Source organism: Salvelinus alpinus, chromosome 22 (genome assembly GCF_045679555.1).
Source record: "Salvelinus alpinus chromosome 22, SLU_Salpinus.1, whole genome shotgun sequence".
Taxonomy (NCBI): Eukaryota; Metazoa; Chordata; class Actinopteri; order Salmoniformes; family Salmonidae; genus Salvelinus; species Salvelinus alpinus.
In genome coordinates, this window is record NC_092107.1 from 12,869,842 (window position 1) to 12,882,591 (window position 12,750).

The 12,750-nt window shown below is 41.5% G+C and overlaps 1 protein-coding gene across 3 annotated transcripts in view; it reads right to left on the reverse strand.

Annotated features, from left to right (window-relative positions):
- Positions 1-12,750, reverse strand: part of LOC139549749 (limbic system-associated membrane protein-like) — a 1,088,465-nt gene that overhangs the window by 511,237 nt on the left and 564,478 nt on the right. The window contains exon 1 of one of the 3 annotated variants that reach the window (XM_071360484.1): positions 10,502-10,761. The exons of the other annotated variants lie outside the window; for them this stretch is intronic. Within the exon in view, the coding sequence (XP_071216585.1) occupies positions 10,502-10,565 (64 nt within the window). The 5' untranslated portion in view covers positions 10,566-10,761. Of the gene's footprint in view, positions 1-10,501; positions 10,762-12,750 lie in introns of those variants that run through there. 3 annotated transcript variants of the gene reach the window in all.

The following is a 12,750-nucleotide window of genomic DNA, read 5'->3' on the forward strand; positions in this document are numbered from 1 at the left end:
TGATGGGATGCATGAGACCATTGTCCTTGTATGACTGGTGGAGGAGAGTCAGTTGTGTTCTACTGATGCTGAAAGACAAATTACAGATAAAAATATTTTAGAATTATACAATAAATGCGAAATGGCATTCAGAGATATCACTACACACAGTTCATACACGTAATGTTAGCTAGCTAGCCAGCCACCTAACAGCAAGCTTTAACTAGCAATACAAACCGATTGTCATAGCTAGCTAAAGTTCAAATAGGTTCAATGTTAGCTAGCAAGCCAGCCATCTAACCTCAGCTAACGTTAGCTAGCTAACAGCAAGCTTTAACTTTGGGTCTTTTGTTTAGACATGTCACATTAACTAGCTAGCTAAAAAATGAACTATAATCCCAATCCATAGAGTAATGTTACTATCAATACAAACTGATTGTCATAGCTAGCTAACGTTAACCAAATAGGTTCAATGTTAGCTAGCAAGCCAGCCACCGAACTCCAGCTGGCTAGCTAACAGCAAGCTTTAACTTGCAATGAAAACAACTTTGACAAAATTAGAAACGTATAATATTTGAAACTGTAGCTAGATTCTTACCCGTATACATGGATGAAAGCTTCACGGCAGACTGCAACCCCTTTCATTAAATAAGACGTCCTGTGTCGTTTCCATTTAGTTTGCACAGCTTGTTTGGCCCGTTGCGTTCCACCGATTTCAAAACTCAGTCAAGTTCTTCGGTGACAACACTGTTGATTGCGGTTTCTTCCCCATCACTGTCATCAGAAGACTCTACAATGTCTTCTTCAATTAAAATGTTTTACCTAAAAATCAGGGATTTCCTCATCGTCTGATTCCTTTTTCAGTGTCAGAGAGAGTCAGCATGGCACGATTGTCCTCCAGAACACACTCCATCACAACTTTTTCCCACTGATAAATTCAGAGCAGCAATATTATTGAGAGCAGTAGCAACATATTTGCAGTTCTCCATGGCTAACGTGGAGCATAACGAGCAGCTGATTTTATAGACACAAGATGCTACACCGCAGACCAATCTGAAACTCATCTCAGCATGTCCAGCCCGCTCACTATCTCAGCCAATCAAGGCTAGCGGGAAGGTGCCTGACTTTTTCTTTGGTTAAATCAACTAGGCTCGTAATTTAACAACTTTATTTGTATTTACAAATGGCATAAAGGTTTGTTATTAAGGCACATGAAAGTTCACATGTTCAAGAAGGCATTTCTGCCAGAAAACGCATTTTGATTAAAAACATTTTTTTAATGTTCAGACGGCTCTCCTGTGAAGTCATGACTTGCGACATACGCCTAGTTTCCTGAATCGGGTCACTGACATTTACTAGCTACACATGGATAAAAATAGCTTTAGTGTGCCAGAATCAATTCCAGTTTGGATGATCACCCGTCGCTGGAAAAAATGTATCACTGTCTTCCGGGAATGTTGGAGATGTGCATCTGCCAGTAAAGCCAAGATGAAACCAGAAGACTTGAAACACAAGAAATGGAGCCAAGGAAGAGTTTGTCAAACATTATAAAGAGACAAAATGGAGTATGTGGTCCGGGAAACAAGCGGTGTTTTAAGTCCTCCATTGAAAGAGTGTCATATCTTAACGTTGTAAAAACTACACTCTGGTAGTGAGCTGGAACCTGACAGATGAAACATGTTTCCCACCCTATTCTGGAGTCACTGAAGCACACTGTTAAGTATGCCAGGTGTTGTAGAGAGGACTGGTAAAACAAAGGCTGAGAGAAAGATTCGTATTAGCACAGGTACCAAACAGAAACATATGTCGCTTAATATGTCCTTTCTCCTGATGAAACCTAAGTGCCAGTAAGACACACCAACAACATCCTCACCCAGCCAGACAGCAAACAGCTGGGCAAAAATGTACTTAGCATTGCGTTGATGAAAAATGCAGCGGAGTGGCTGAGTAGGGAGTAGGCTGGTTATAGAGGTCAGGAATCAGGAACAGACGGGCTTGAATAAGACACACACAGAAGGAGTATTGCTGTCTTAATTGCAACAGTGGTACACTACTTCTATACAAGCAAGTGAAAGATGAAAGGAAGAAAAACCTTTTTAGTTGGACTTCAATATAAACATAAGTAGAACAGTATCTATCTGCCGAAATCCAACATTGTGTATGAAGATAAATGTATTAGATTTTTGCATGGGGTATATTTTGCCTTCCCTCTATGCATTCATATAGCTTCTCCATGATAGAACAGATAAAAACGAAATATGTGGATTTCAACTGCATGATAGTTATAGTGATTATGGAAGAGGATTCTCACTGGAAGAGGAGTGTTCTACACCTGCATTGCTTGCTCTTTGGGGTTTAGTCTCGGTTTGTTATATTTTTGTACTTTTTACACCTTTTTCTCCCCAATTTCGTTATTTTCAATTGTTAGTTACAGTTTTGTTCCATCGCTGCAACTCCTGTACGGACTCGGGAGAGGCGAAGGTCGAGAGCCTCCGAAACATGACCCTGCCAAGCCGCACTGCTTCTTAACACACTGCTCGCTAAACCAGGAAGCTAGCCGTACCAATATGTCGGGAGGAAACACCGTACAACTGGTGACCAAAGTCAGTGTGCATGCCCCTGGCCCGCCACAAGGAGGCACTAGAGTGCAATGGGACAATGACATCCCGGCCGACCAAACTCTTCCCTACTTCATCGGTCTTAAAGTTATTGAAGGAAGCCCTCAAATTGAATAAACGTCCTTGTAGACCGCTCATAGCATGGCGGAAAACCATGCGTCCTTGTGGCTAAACTACACTACTATCAGTATTGTATTGATGTTCTTCGTCGTGCCAGAGAATTTATCCCACTTCGACGCAAGGGTGAACCCATCTCTATTGTCCCAGACTATGCCCCCAGCATTGGTCGTAACCGTGCCACTTTCAACGTTGTCAAGAGTCTGCTCCATGGACGGACTGACGTTAGGTATGGTGTGGCTTTTCCTGCACGGCTCCGTATAACACACAACGGCAGGAGAAAGACACCCATAAGGCGATGACCTTTCTAAAGGTGAATACCGAGGTTGTAGAGCCTCCAGCCCCACCCTAAATGCCTTAGATAGCTATTTTGTCACACCCTCCACACATGCGGAGAACTCACCTGGCTTAAATGGTGCCTCCATAGACGCAACCGCTCTCATCGTCACTCAATGTCTAGGTTTACCTCCACTGTACTCACATCCTACCATACCCTTGTTTGTACATTATGCCCGGAATCTATTCTACCACACCAAAAAATCTACTCCTTTTATTCTCTGTCCCCAACGCACTAGACGACCAGTTGTTATAGCCTTTAGCTGTACCCTTATTCTACTCCTCCTCTGCTCCTCTGGTGATGTAGAGGTTAACCCAGAACCTGTAGCCCCCAGCACCACACCTATTCCCAAAATGCTCTCATTTGTTGACTTCTGTAACCGTAAAAGCCTTGGTTTCATGCATGTTATCATCAGAAGCCTCCTCTAAGTTTGTTTTATTCATTGCTTTAGCACACTCCGTCAACCCTGATGTCCTAGCCGTGTCTGAATCCTGGCTTAGGAAGTGCACCAAAAATCCTGAAATTTCCATCCCTAACTATAACATTTTCCGACAAGATAGAACTGCCAAAGGGGGAGGAGTTGCAATCTACTGCAGAGATAGCCTGCAGAGTTCCGTCATACTATCCAAGTCTGTGCCCAAACAATTCGAGCTTCTACTTTTAAAATCCACTTTTCAAGAAATAAGTCTCTCACCGTTGCCGCTTGTTATAGACCCCCCTCAGCCCCCAGCTGTGCCCTGGACACCATATGTGAATTGATTTCCCCCCATCTATCTTCAGAGCTCGTACTGTTTGGTGACCTAAACTGGGATATGCTTAACACACCGTCCGTCCAACAATCTAAGCTAGATGCCTTTAAATGTAAATGTAATTTCTTTAAAAGAAGTTGCTACTTAGTGGTATTGCTGTAAGTTGTGATTTATAAAATGTTTTATACTTTCTTTTAAAAACAGCCTAGTTTCGGGATGTAAATAAGTATTTCTTATTCATTTATTATGCGCAACTTCTTTAAAATCCTTCACTACTTCAGCAGGGCTTTCCACTTGATAGGTTTAGTGTTCCCCACCACAAACACATTAGGTGTGGATAGCTTTGCGTGGGGATTAGTGGTTACCTTGTTCTATTAGGTGACCGGGGGGGGATTTGCTATTTTTTGGAATGTTGGAATGTTAAATCTTTAAATCACCCAGTGAAACGTAAAAGTGTTCTTTCTCATTTAAATCAACTTAAAGTAGATATCGCCTTTCTTCAGGAGACACATCTCCGCACTTTTGACCCCTCTCGTTTAAAAGGAGTGTGAATCGGTCAATCATATCATTCCAATTTTCATTGTAAAACTATAGTAGCATCCATTTTAATTAGTAAAAACATATCTTTCGCAATGTCGAGTGAAGAGGCAGACTCAGCAGGCCGAAAAAAAGTCTATATTCATAGATCCTATTTCTTTAGATACCTGCAATTGCGTAGTTTTGTATTATCTTCATACTTACTTCATACTTTAGCCACTTCCCATCATGCCCACCTACCTCCCATCTAGATTATATTTTTTAAAGTGAACCCTTATATCAGAAGGGGGCATAAGCATGATCTATACGGTATTAAACTCGCACAGATCTGGATTCCCTGACCTCTTAAGAACCAATGGGAAGAGGATTTACGTGAACAACTTTCAGACGTAATTTGGCAGAGTATGCTTCAGAGAATACATTCTTCATCTATATGTCCAAGACATGCTGTAATTACATTTAAAATAGTTCATCAGCTGCATTAGTCAAAATCAGAATTATCCAAGATTAGACCAGAAATAGATGCCACTTGTGACTGATATAAGCAGGCTCATACTACTTTATTACACATGTTTTGGAAATGCCCGAAATTGACAATTCTGGATATCAATTTTTGAGACGTTTTCTAAGATACTGGAGAGACCTTTACTGCATTATTTGGAGTGTCACCACAGGAGGCCCCTCTAAACAGTTATATGAGCAAAATGCTGGCATGTACTACTCTTCTAGCTAGACATCTTATAACATTTAAGTGGAAGGATCAGTTTCCTACTACTTTTAACCAGTGGATAAAGGAAGTTATGCAACATCTCAAGCTACTCTGATAGGGGATCCGCAATTACATTTTATAATATCTGGCAACCTTTCCTATTCTTTCTAGAAGACATGGACCCAGCTAATTTCACAACTTCATAAACCAACCCAAATAAGAATTTGTATCATAATGTATTATTATTTTTTTTTTACTTTATCTTTGTTTTTACTATTTGATTATATTACTCATTGCATATCATGCCTGCTTTAATTCTGGTTTTGGGGTGGGGCTCTGTTAGAGCATGGGGGGGGGGGGGGTTGATTTGGTAGGGGATCTGTGTGTGTTGTACCCTTTAATCTGTTCTGTTCTACCTGTATAATCATACAAAAATGGCAAATAAAAAAAACGTGATTTTTAAAATATTTTTTTATCAACAACAAAAAGACCAAAGATGGCCTCGGTGGAGTATATAAAAAAGAATATTTGCGAGAGCTTGAAATTGATGTAACCTCTTGGAATTATTTGTCTACGAGTTTGACATTTCAGTTGCTTTCATGTCTTTCAACCTTCTGATGAAACGGCTACATGCTTTGGTGGGCTGCTCAACAGCATTGTATTATATTGTCTACATTGTCTACATGAACAGGCAGTTTGTTTGCCATTGATCTTTGTAGCTTGTGAGCAGGGCCGTAGCTACATATGGAGGACAATGAAGTACAGACCTCTGTAATAAAAATATTATTAATAAATAGTCAGGATCTCAACTTACTGTTGAATAGTAGAATGCACAACACGCAATTTGTAAACTTGGCTGTGCATAAGCAGTTTTCTTCTTTCTATGTCACTCACTGACATTTACCCAATACTGTAAGTCCATGTCAGTGTAATTTACCAATCTAAAATAAATTGTCTAGCCAGCTATTTAAACTTGTAGTAATCATGGCCGAATTACTGACCGGACACGCTGGGCACGTGCCCAGGGGCCCTGACCTCCAGGGGACCTCCATTGATTTTGTTAGTCCCCCTCATCCAGATATCATATTAAAATGGCATAACTCATGGCAAAATGTGTAGAATTGTTGGAAATGAGCTATTAAAACTGCTAAAATATCACCCCCACCGGAACTCACTAAAACTCAGATCCTGGCTACGGCCCTTGTGAATTCACGGTGAGTCTTACGTGTTATATGCTTTTGTGAAGGAAATGTCAGCTAAATTCAGTGTACTAACAATAAAATGTGATAAATGTGATAGTAATAGACCTAAATACAGTCAACAACACTGCCCTATATGCCAAAGGTCAGGGGGTATGTAGCCCCAGTATAAAGTGGTTTTCATTTCCAAACCTCTTCAAAGTGCACAGATTCTTCTCCTGTGCCCACCTAGCCTGCACTCTGGAAAACCAACAACCCCACTGAGCACATCAAGGTCCTGTAGTGCTAACCTGGAGGGATGAGGAGAGAAGCCCCTCCAACACACACCATGCTTACGGTTAGCGATCCATGTTTCACACCAAAGTACCGGAGGATCACAGGCACCAGAAGCCTTGTACAGGAAACACAGAGCTAATTGCAATTTTCCTGGTACGAGGCTCTGAGTAGTGGAGCTTTGCAGACATTAAAGAGGACAAAAGCGAGGTGGCACGGAGGGAGTATAAAGGTGTATTGCGGTGGTTCCGCTCTATTGGGTTTTATTCCAGACCCAACTCAGAACCTGTCTCTGCCTCCCTCTCTCCCTTCCTGTGGCCACAGCACAGTATTTACATAATTCACAAGCCCAGCACATCCTGCCTACAACCAACCACAGAGACATGGTTGGAATACAGGAAGACCCAACAAAACAGACTGGAGTCAATTCAGTTGGATCAGTTTAAATAGAGGGAGTCTGTGGACTCCACAGTGAGGAGGAAAATCACTAGTCCCCAAAGAGAGATCATCGTGGACTCCAGTGAAAAGCCCGGCGAGAGAGAGCATCAATACAAATCCTCCAATTTAATTAATTAATCGGACTGTTCAGATCAGTCTTTCCAATTCATTTCTGAATGAGGGTGTATTCCCTATGCGCCTGACATTCTGAAGGAGGTTTATTTCATGGGTATTGGGTACTTAGTTCTCCTTCCAAGGCTGTTTTGGGGACAGCCCTAGAGTCCATTCCAAACAGATTTTATTTAAGGCTCATTCTCTTGTTTCTGATGGCACTATTTTCCTTCAAATAAGCATATTTCAAAATCGTGTTCCTCCCAGGGGCCTAGTGTGCATTGATCACCACATGAAAGGCAATTATTTGTATTACTGGAAAAATATGAAGAAATCAATTCTATCCACAGCTATCCTACTCCATTTCTGCTGTGCCATCTCTTTTCCTCAGAAAAGATTAACAGCATCTACACCATTAAACAACTCTGTACCTCAAGGTTCCTAATACTTTCCATCAGAAAAAGATGAACAAGAAAGAAAGACAGACAATGCATGGAAAAAGGCCAAACTGTTATTTTCTTCCTATTTTTTCAACTGTAAAGTCATGTTTCTTTTCAATGTATAGTATGTAAGGGGACAATCTACTTTAGTATAGTACGTGCTATGGCAGCCCCAAACAGTATATGTGCTCTATGAAGAGCAAACGTAGTACCCGCGCTATATGAAGCAGCCATACTAAAAACGTGACTTTCTCCTGACTACGATAGTAATCTACGGTGCAGTTTCATTACTAGTTAACCGTGTTGGCTGCACTGCACTCAGAAGGGGCTCCATCTCCACAGAGAAATGAACAGTTGGCATTTAGAGCAGCATCTTGCCCTGCCTACCCCAATTCATTAAACAAATAAGCATTATGTTAATACACTAATAAGGGTAGAAAGAGGAGGAAGGGAAGCGCTACTAAGGTACACTATAGTATATTTTGGTAGATAGAAGGTGCTCTTTGGTAAAAGGTGTAAATTGGTCATCAAAAAGAAAGGAGGACCAAGGCACTCTTCATATAATTAATTAAAATGCCTTTATTAGTATGGCATGTTCAATAGAAACAAAGTTGTTTAAAAACCGACGCGTTTCGGCTGCATGGCCTTCGTCAGGGAGTACTCCCTGACGAAGGCCATGCAGCCGAAACGCGTCGGTTTTTAAACAACTTTGTTTCTATTGAACATGCCATACTAATAAAGGCATTTTAATTAATTATATGAAGAGTGCCTTGGTCCTCCTTTCTTTTTGAACACTAATAAGGGTAATTTAAAGTTAGACGAAGAGGAAAATGGGCCAGCGAGGTGGGCCCTATGTGGTCGACGCCACCGACCTGTGACACCGCCCCCAAGGCGTGAGACATGGCCAGACTGGTTAAGCATACAGGATTCTGTTGGAGATCAATGTCAAAAATGCTGCTGTGTCTCTCCTGCTGTGGTTAAATGTAGACAGACCTACTGAGGACTCTACGCTGACCTTTATTACAAGGAGCACGTGTACGCCTAAGTTGAAAAGCGGAGCCGCACACAAAGAAAAGGCGCACTGTTGCTTCTAAATAAAATGACACGTCGCACAGCTAAATATTTAGGCAGATATGCGAGTAAAACGGTTGCACTGTAGAGTCCTGCTAGAGTTAGGAAGACCTCACATGACAGCCCCTGGCAGTTGCTTATAACATTCTGCTGTCATGATAAGGCTGAATCATGCATTGCATTTCATAGAGAATATATTAAACATTTCATAAGTTAGTGCTGGAAGCCCCTAATGTTGTGGTTTCATTCAAAGCCATTTTCGAATTAAGCCCCATTGAGTTGTTTATTGACTACTGCGCTGGGTTTGACAGCACACCATAACGGCACACACAACTCCTTTTAGAATCACCCAATTTACCTAATTATTTCACTAGGCATGTCACAATGGCAATATTTGACCAAATTAGAATTAGTCTGCACACAGGGGTCATTGGGTACATGGTCATCATCAGGAACACCCAAAAGAACACTGAACCTCTTGGCAACAGCATGAAAAGGAGTTGGACTGAGAGCCACAAGGTAGTGGGGTCAAATCCTGTGCAGGCCAACCATCGAATTTGCTACATTAGTGTTAGTAGTGGGATGCTGCCATGAGGCCATCAGAGATGTGCCCAGGCATGAGTCACATTACCTTAGTACAACCCCAGAAATCTGTTAAATGGAGGCCTATTGGTGTTATGTGTAGATGTTGTATTGCACATACCAACACAAGAAGCTGTCTGAAACCAGGCAGGGATGGGCCTGGTTGATCCCTGTATGGGAGATGGAAAGCTACTGAAAGTGGGTTGGAGGGCCAGTAGGGGAAACTCTTCCCTCTGGTCTAAAGGAGACCCAAATGCCCCAGGCAGTGATTGGGGTGAGGTCATTGCCCTGCAAATGGTTCCATCCCTCAAATGAGACATAGCACCCAAGATCTGACTCTGTGAAAATAGGGGTCCTGGCTTAATTCCCAATACCATCATACTATTTGGGGATGAATTAACTAGCTCCCACTTGGTTCATTCAACCCCTCCACTGTCCTCCGCTCAGCAACTCTTCCCCAGGGTCGTTGTTATTTAATTTAAAATAGTTTTCAGAATTTTTTTTAATTACCTTTATAAAACTAGGCAAGTCAGTTATTAAGAACAAATTATTTTTTACATTGAAGGCCGACACCGGCCAAACCCTGACGACGTTATAGCCTAAATGTATTTTCAGGCAACTCCCCTTGTAAACTAAAGCTTGAATAAATTAATATTAGACACTTATGTATCATTTAGGTTACTGTATCAATTAAGTCACTTGACAATGCACTACGTTGCAACTTCAACCAACCTGTCTGATACGTGAGCTACAATGAGATCTCCCCACAAAGTAGAATTTTCAGTAGGCTACAGTGACAGTTGAAGCCATCAGCCTCGAAAGCTAGTAAAATCCGACAGACATAAGTGTCATTAATTATACAACCACAAAGCGGTGCACAGAAAAATATTGCAACAAGATTCAAACTCAGCTGGGACATCGCAGACATGTCACTTAGGAAATAATTTTATAACTTGTGGCTTGAGCAATTTCCCATGAACTCTCGCCACTGAATGTGTCCTCCGCCACCTCACTCACTTTGAATCGTATTGCTGTCAAGTACTTTTGAATATCTCCCCCTCTGCGTGTGTGTAAGTGTAGCCTAGTTCTCTATGTGTGCATAACTACACTATGTGTCAAGTTAGCAATAAATAGGCAAGGATGAAAGTCATAAGTACGCGGGATAAATAATAAGTAGTAGAAGACACCAGATGTAGCCGATCAACGCTTCAAAAGCAGAAGCTCAGCAGGCGTAAGAACACAAAAGGGATTCCTCTGTAACTCCAAACTGAAAATAGTAATGTGACTGGTAATCTAAAGCAACATAATTATATAAAAAAATAACTAGAATGCAACCCGTACCTTGAAATCCAAAGAATAAAAAGAAGCCCGGTATCCAAATTGTGTGTATCCAGAAGGAATTCATGTTGTCCTCGTCAGCTTCAAAACCTCTCCTGATAGTCAACGTATTTCAAGTGCAGGTCTCTTGCAATAATTTCGTGAGCAGGCAGTATCGTTTTTTGGTAGAAATGATGCTCAGAGGGCGTATAGCTCGAAGGCTATGTCCTAATGCTGCAGAGCACTACTATACTATACATCCCAAGTGCTCGTGTGCTAAACGCAGCCTTTTTTGAAATCACGAATAGTTGTGCGCTTCAGCGCTTGCCTCTCCTGGTCGTCACTGTCACCTAGTGGTTAAGCAAGTACCTAGAAAAACACAAATTGGACATCATATTCTGATACGTACTCATGCTGAACGGGGGAGTCACCAGTCAGCCTATGTTCCATCTGTGTTTATTGTTCAATTGAATTACTACAAAATCAAGAAAATAAATCAGGACAAATGCACACAATTACAGTTATTTCAGCAACTTAATCCAGATTGATTCTCTCATTCCATGTGATATGCAACCTGTGACAACAATACCATTATTTTCAAAATAACCCTTCGACACCTCACCAGCCACACAGCAGTCTTCAAGAGAGGAATGACCTTTAGCTACCCTCTGTAAACCAATGAAAAAGGTCTGTGGAATACTAATAGTGACATTTGGTAAGAAACGTCTTCATTCAGCCTGCAGGCAAGGTGAGGGCAGGCTGTTTGTGAAGACACAAGACTAATCAAAGTCCAGGGGCCCTACTCACTAGAAAATGGCCTGTGAGAGAGAGGACTGAGAGGGAGAAAGGGAGGGAAAGGGTTTCCTCTTTAATGTGCTCTATTCCTCGCTCTCTACTGCCAGCCCAACACAGCCCTCTCATCTACCGTTGTACATGTCCACGACTGACAGCTAGGTTAATCCAGACAAATCCTGCATATTCATTCAGCGTGGCAACCCTGTCTTTTTTTGTAATCAAGCATTCTTTTTTCTTCCTGAATCTTACTGGATTTTATTGTGATGGCAATGAAAGCAGATGCTGCCTGAACGTGTCGTTGTATTCCCGCTTCCACAGCTCAGTCTCCTCTTGTAAACTCTGGTGAGCAAAATGACTGGTGTTGCTGAATTCAATTATGCTCAGATCCAAGTCATTTGTTAAGTATGAATGTCAAAGACATTACAGCTTCAATAAATGAAGAGAAAAACAAAAGTGGCTCAGGAGGATGTCTGGATGTGATGCGTAACACCTTATTGAATATTGTTCTCTACCTGTAATACACCACCATGTGAACCACAAGCTTTTCATTATGCATGTTCTGCTAGAGAACCATTGTGTACACAATTCACATTCAAGGCTGAATATTATTTCTGTTACTGTCTGATATAGTAATCAATGAGATCCCTGCAGTCTAGCATGCAAAGCCAAACGGTATCCCATGAGATATATTTAAGAGCAGCATGTAAGAGCAACGGGCTGTCAATTGTCATAATTCTCAATTGTCTGTATAAATGATTTCTTTCAGCAACACCTCTCACATGGTTTGTCATTTCATTTGGATATTTAATTGAAGACGTGCAGGTCGCAGTGAATAACCATGAGGCCACCACAGCTTGCTTGCTCAACCCAAACATGCCACGTGACAAAATGTGAAACGTGTGAAATAGTGTGTTTCTCATGGCAATGCCTGTTATCTGTGTGCAGATAAAAGTTTAAACTCCCTACTTCCATTCATTTGTATAGGTTACCTTCGGACGAGTCCCGTGACACTTGTTGGGGTCGTTGAGCAAAAGGGAAAACACATGTGACAGTATCCCCTTTCCAAAGTGGGGTATTAGTTTTGTAGCCCAAATATTTCTGACACCACAGACAGAAGTTGGCACATCTGCGTTACCGACTTCAGGCCAAACCGTTCGGACGGTACAGATGTTTTCGTGAGAAGACCGATTTTCGAGATGTCTCATGGTCTGACAAACATCGCTATAGCTCGGCACCTTCCACTGCAGTTGCGGAAGACCGACATAGGCGGATGTAGTGAATTGAGACGCAGCCCATGCAAAGAAACAGATATCTCTAGTTTAAGCTGACGGATTTTGTTATGTTACACGGGTGAGTCAATTGACTTTTAACGATTAAGTAGTGATGGTAGGCTCATTAAGAGTACATCTTGGGCTAATATAGTGCCTACCTTAAAAAGCTAAATATTTGTTTTATATAATCTGTGTACTCTGTTGTTT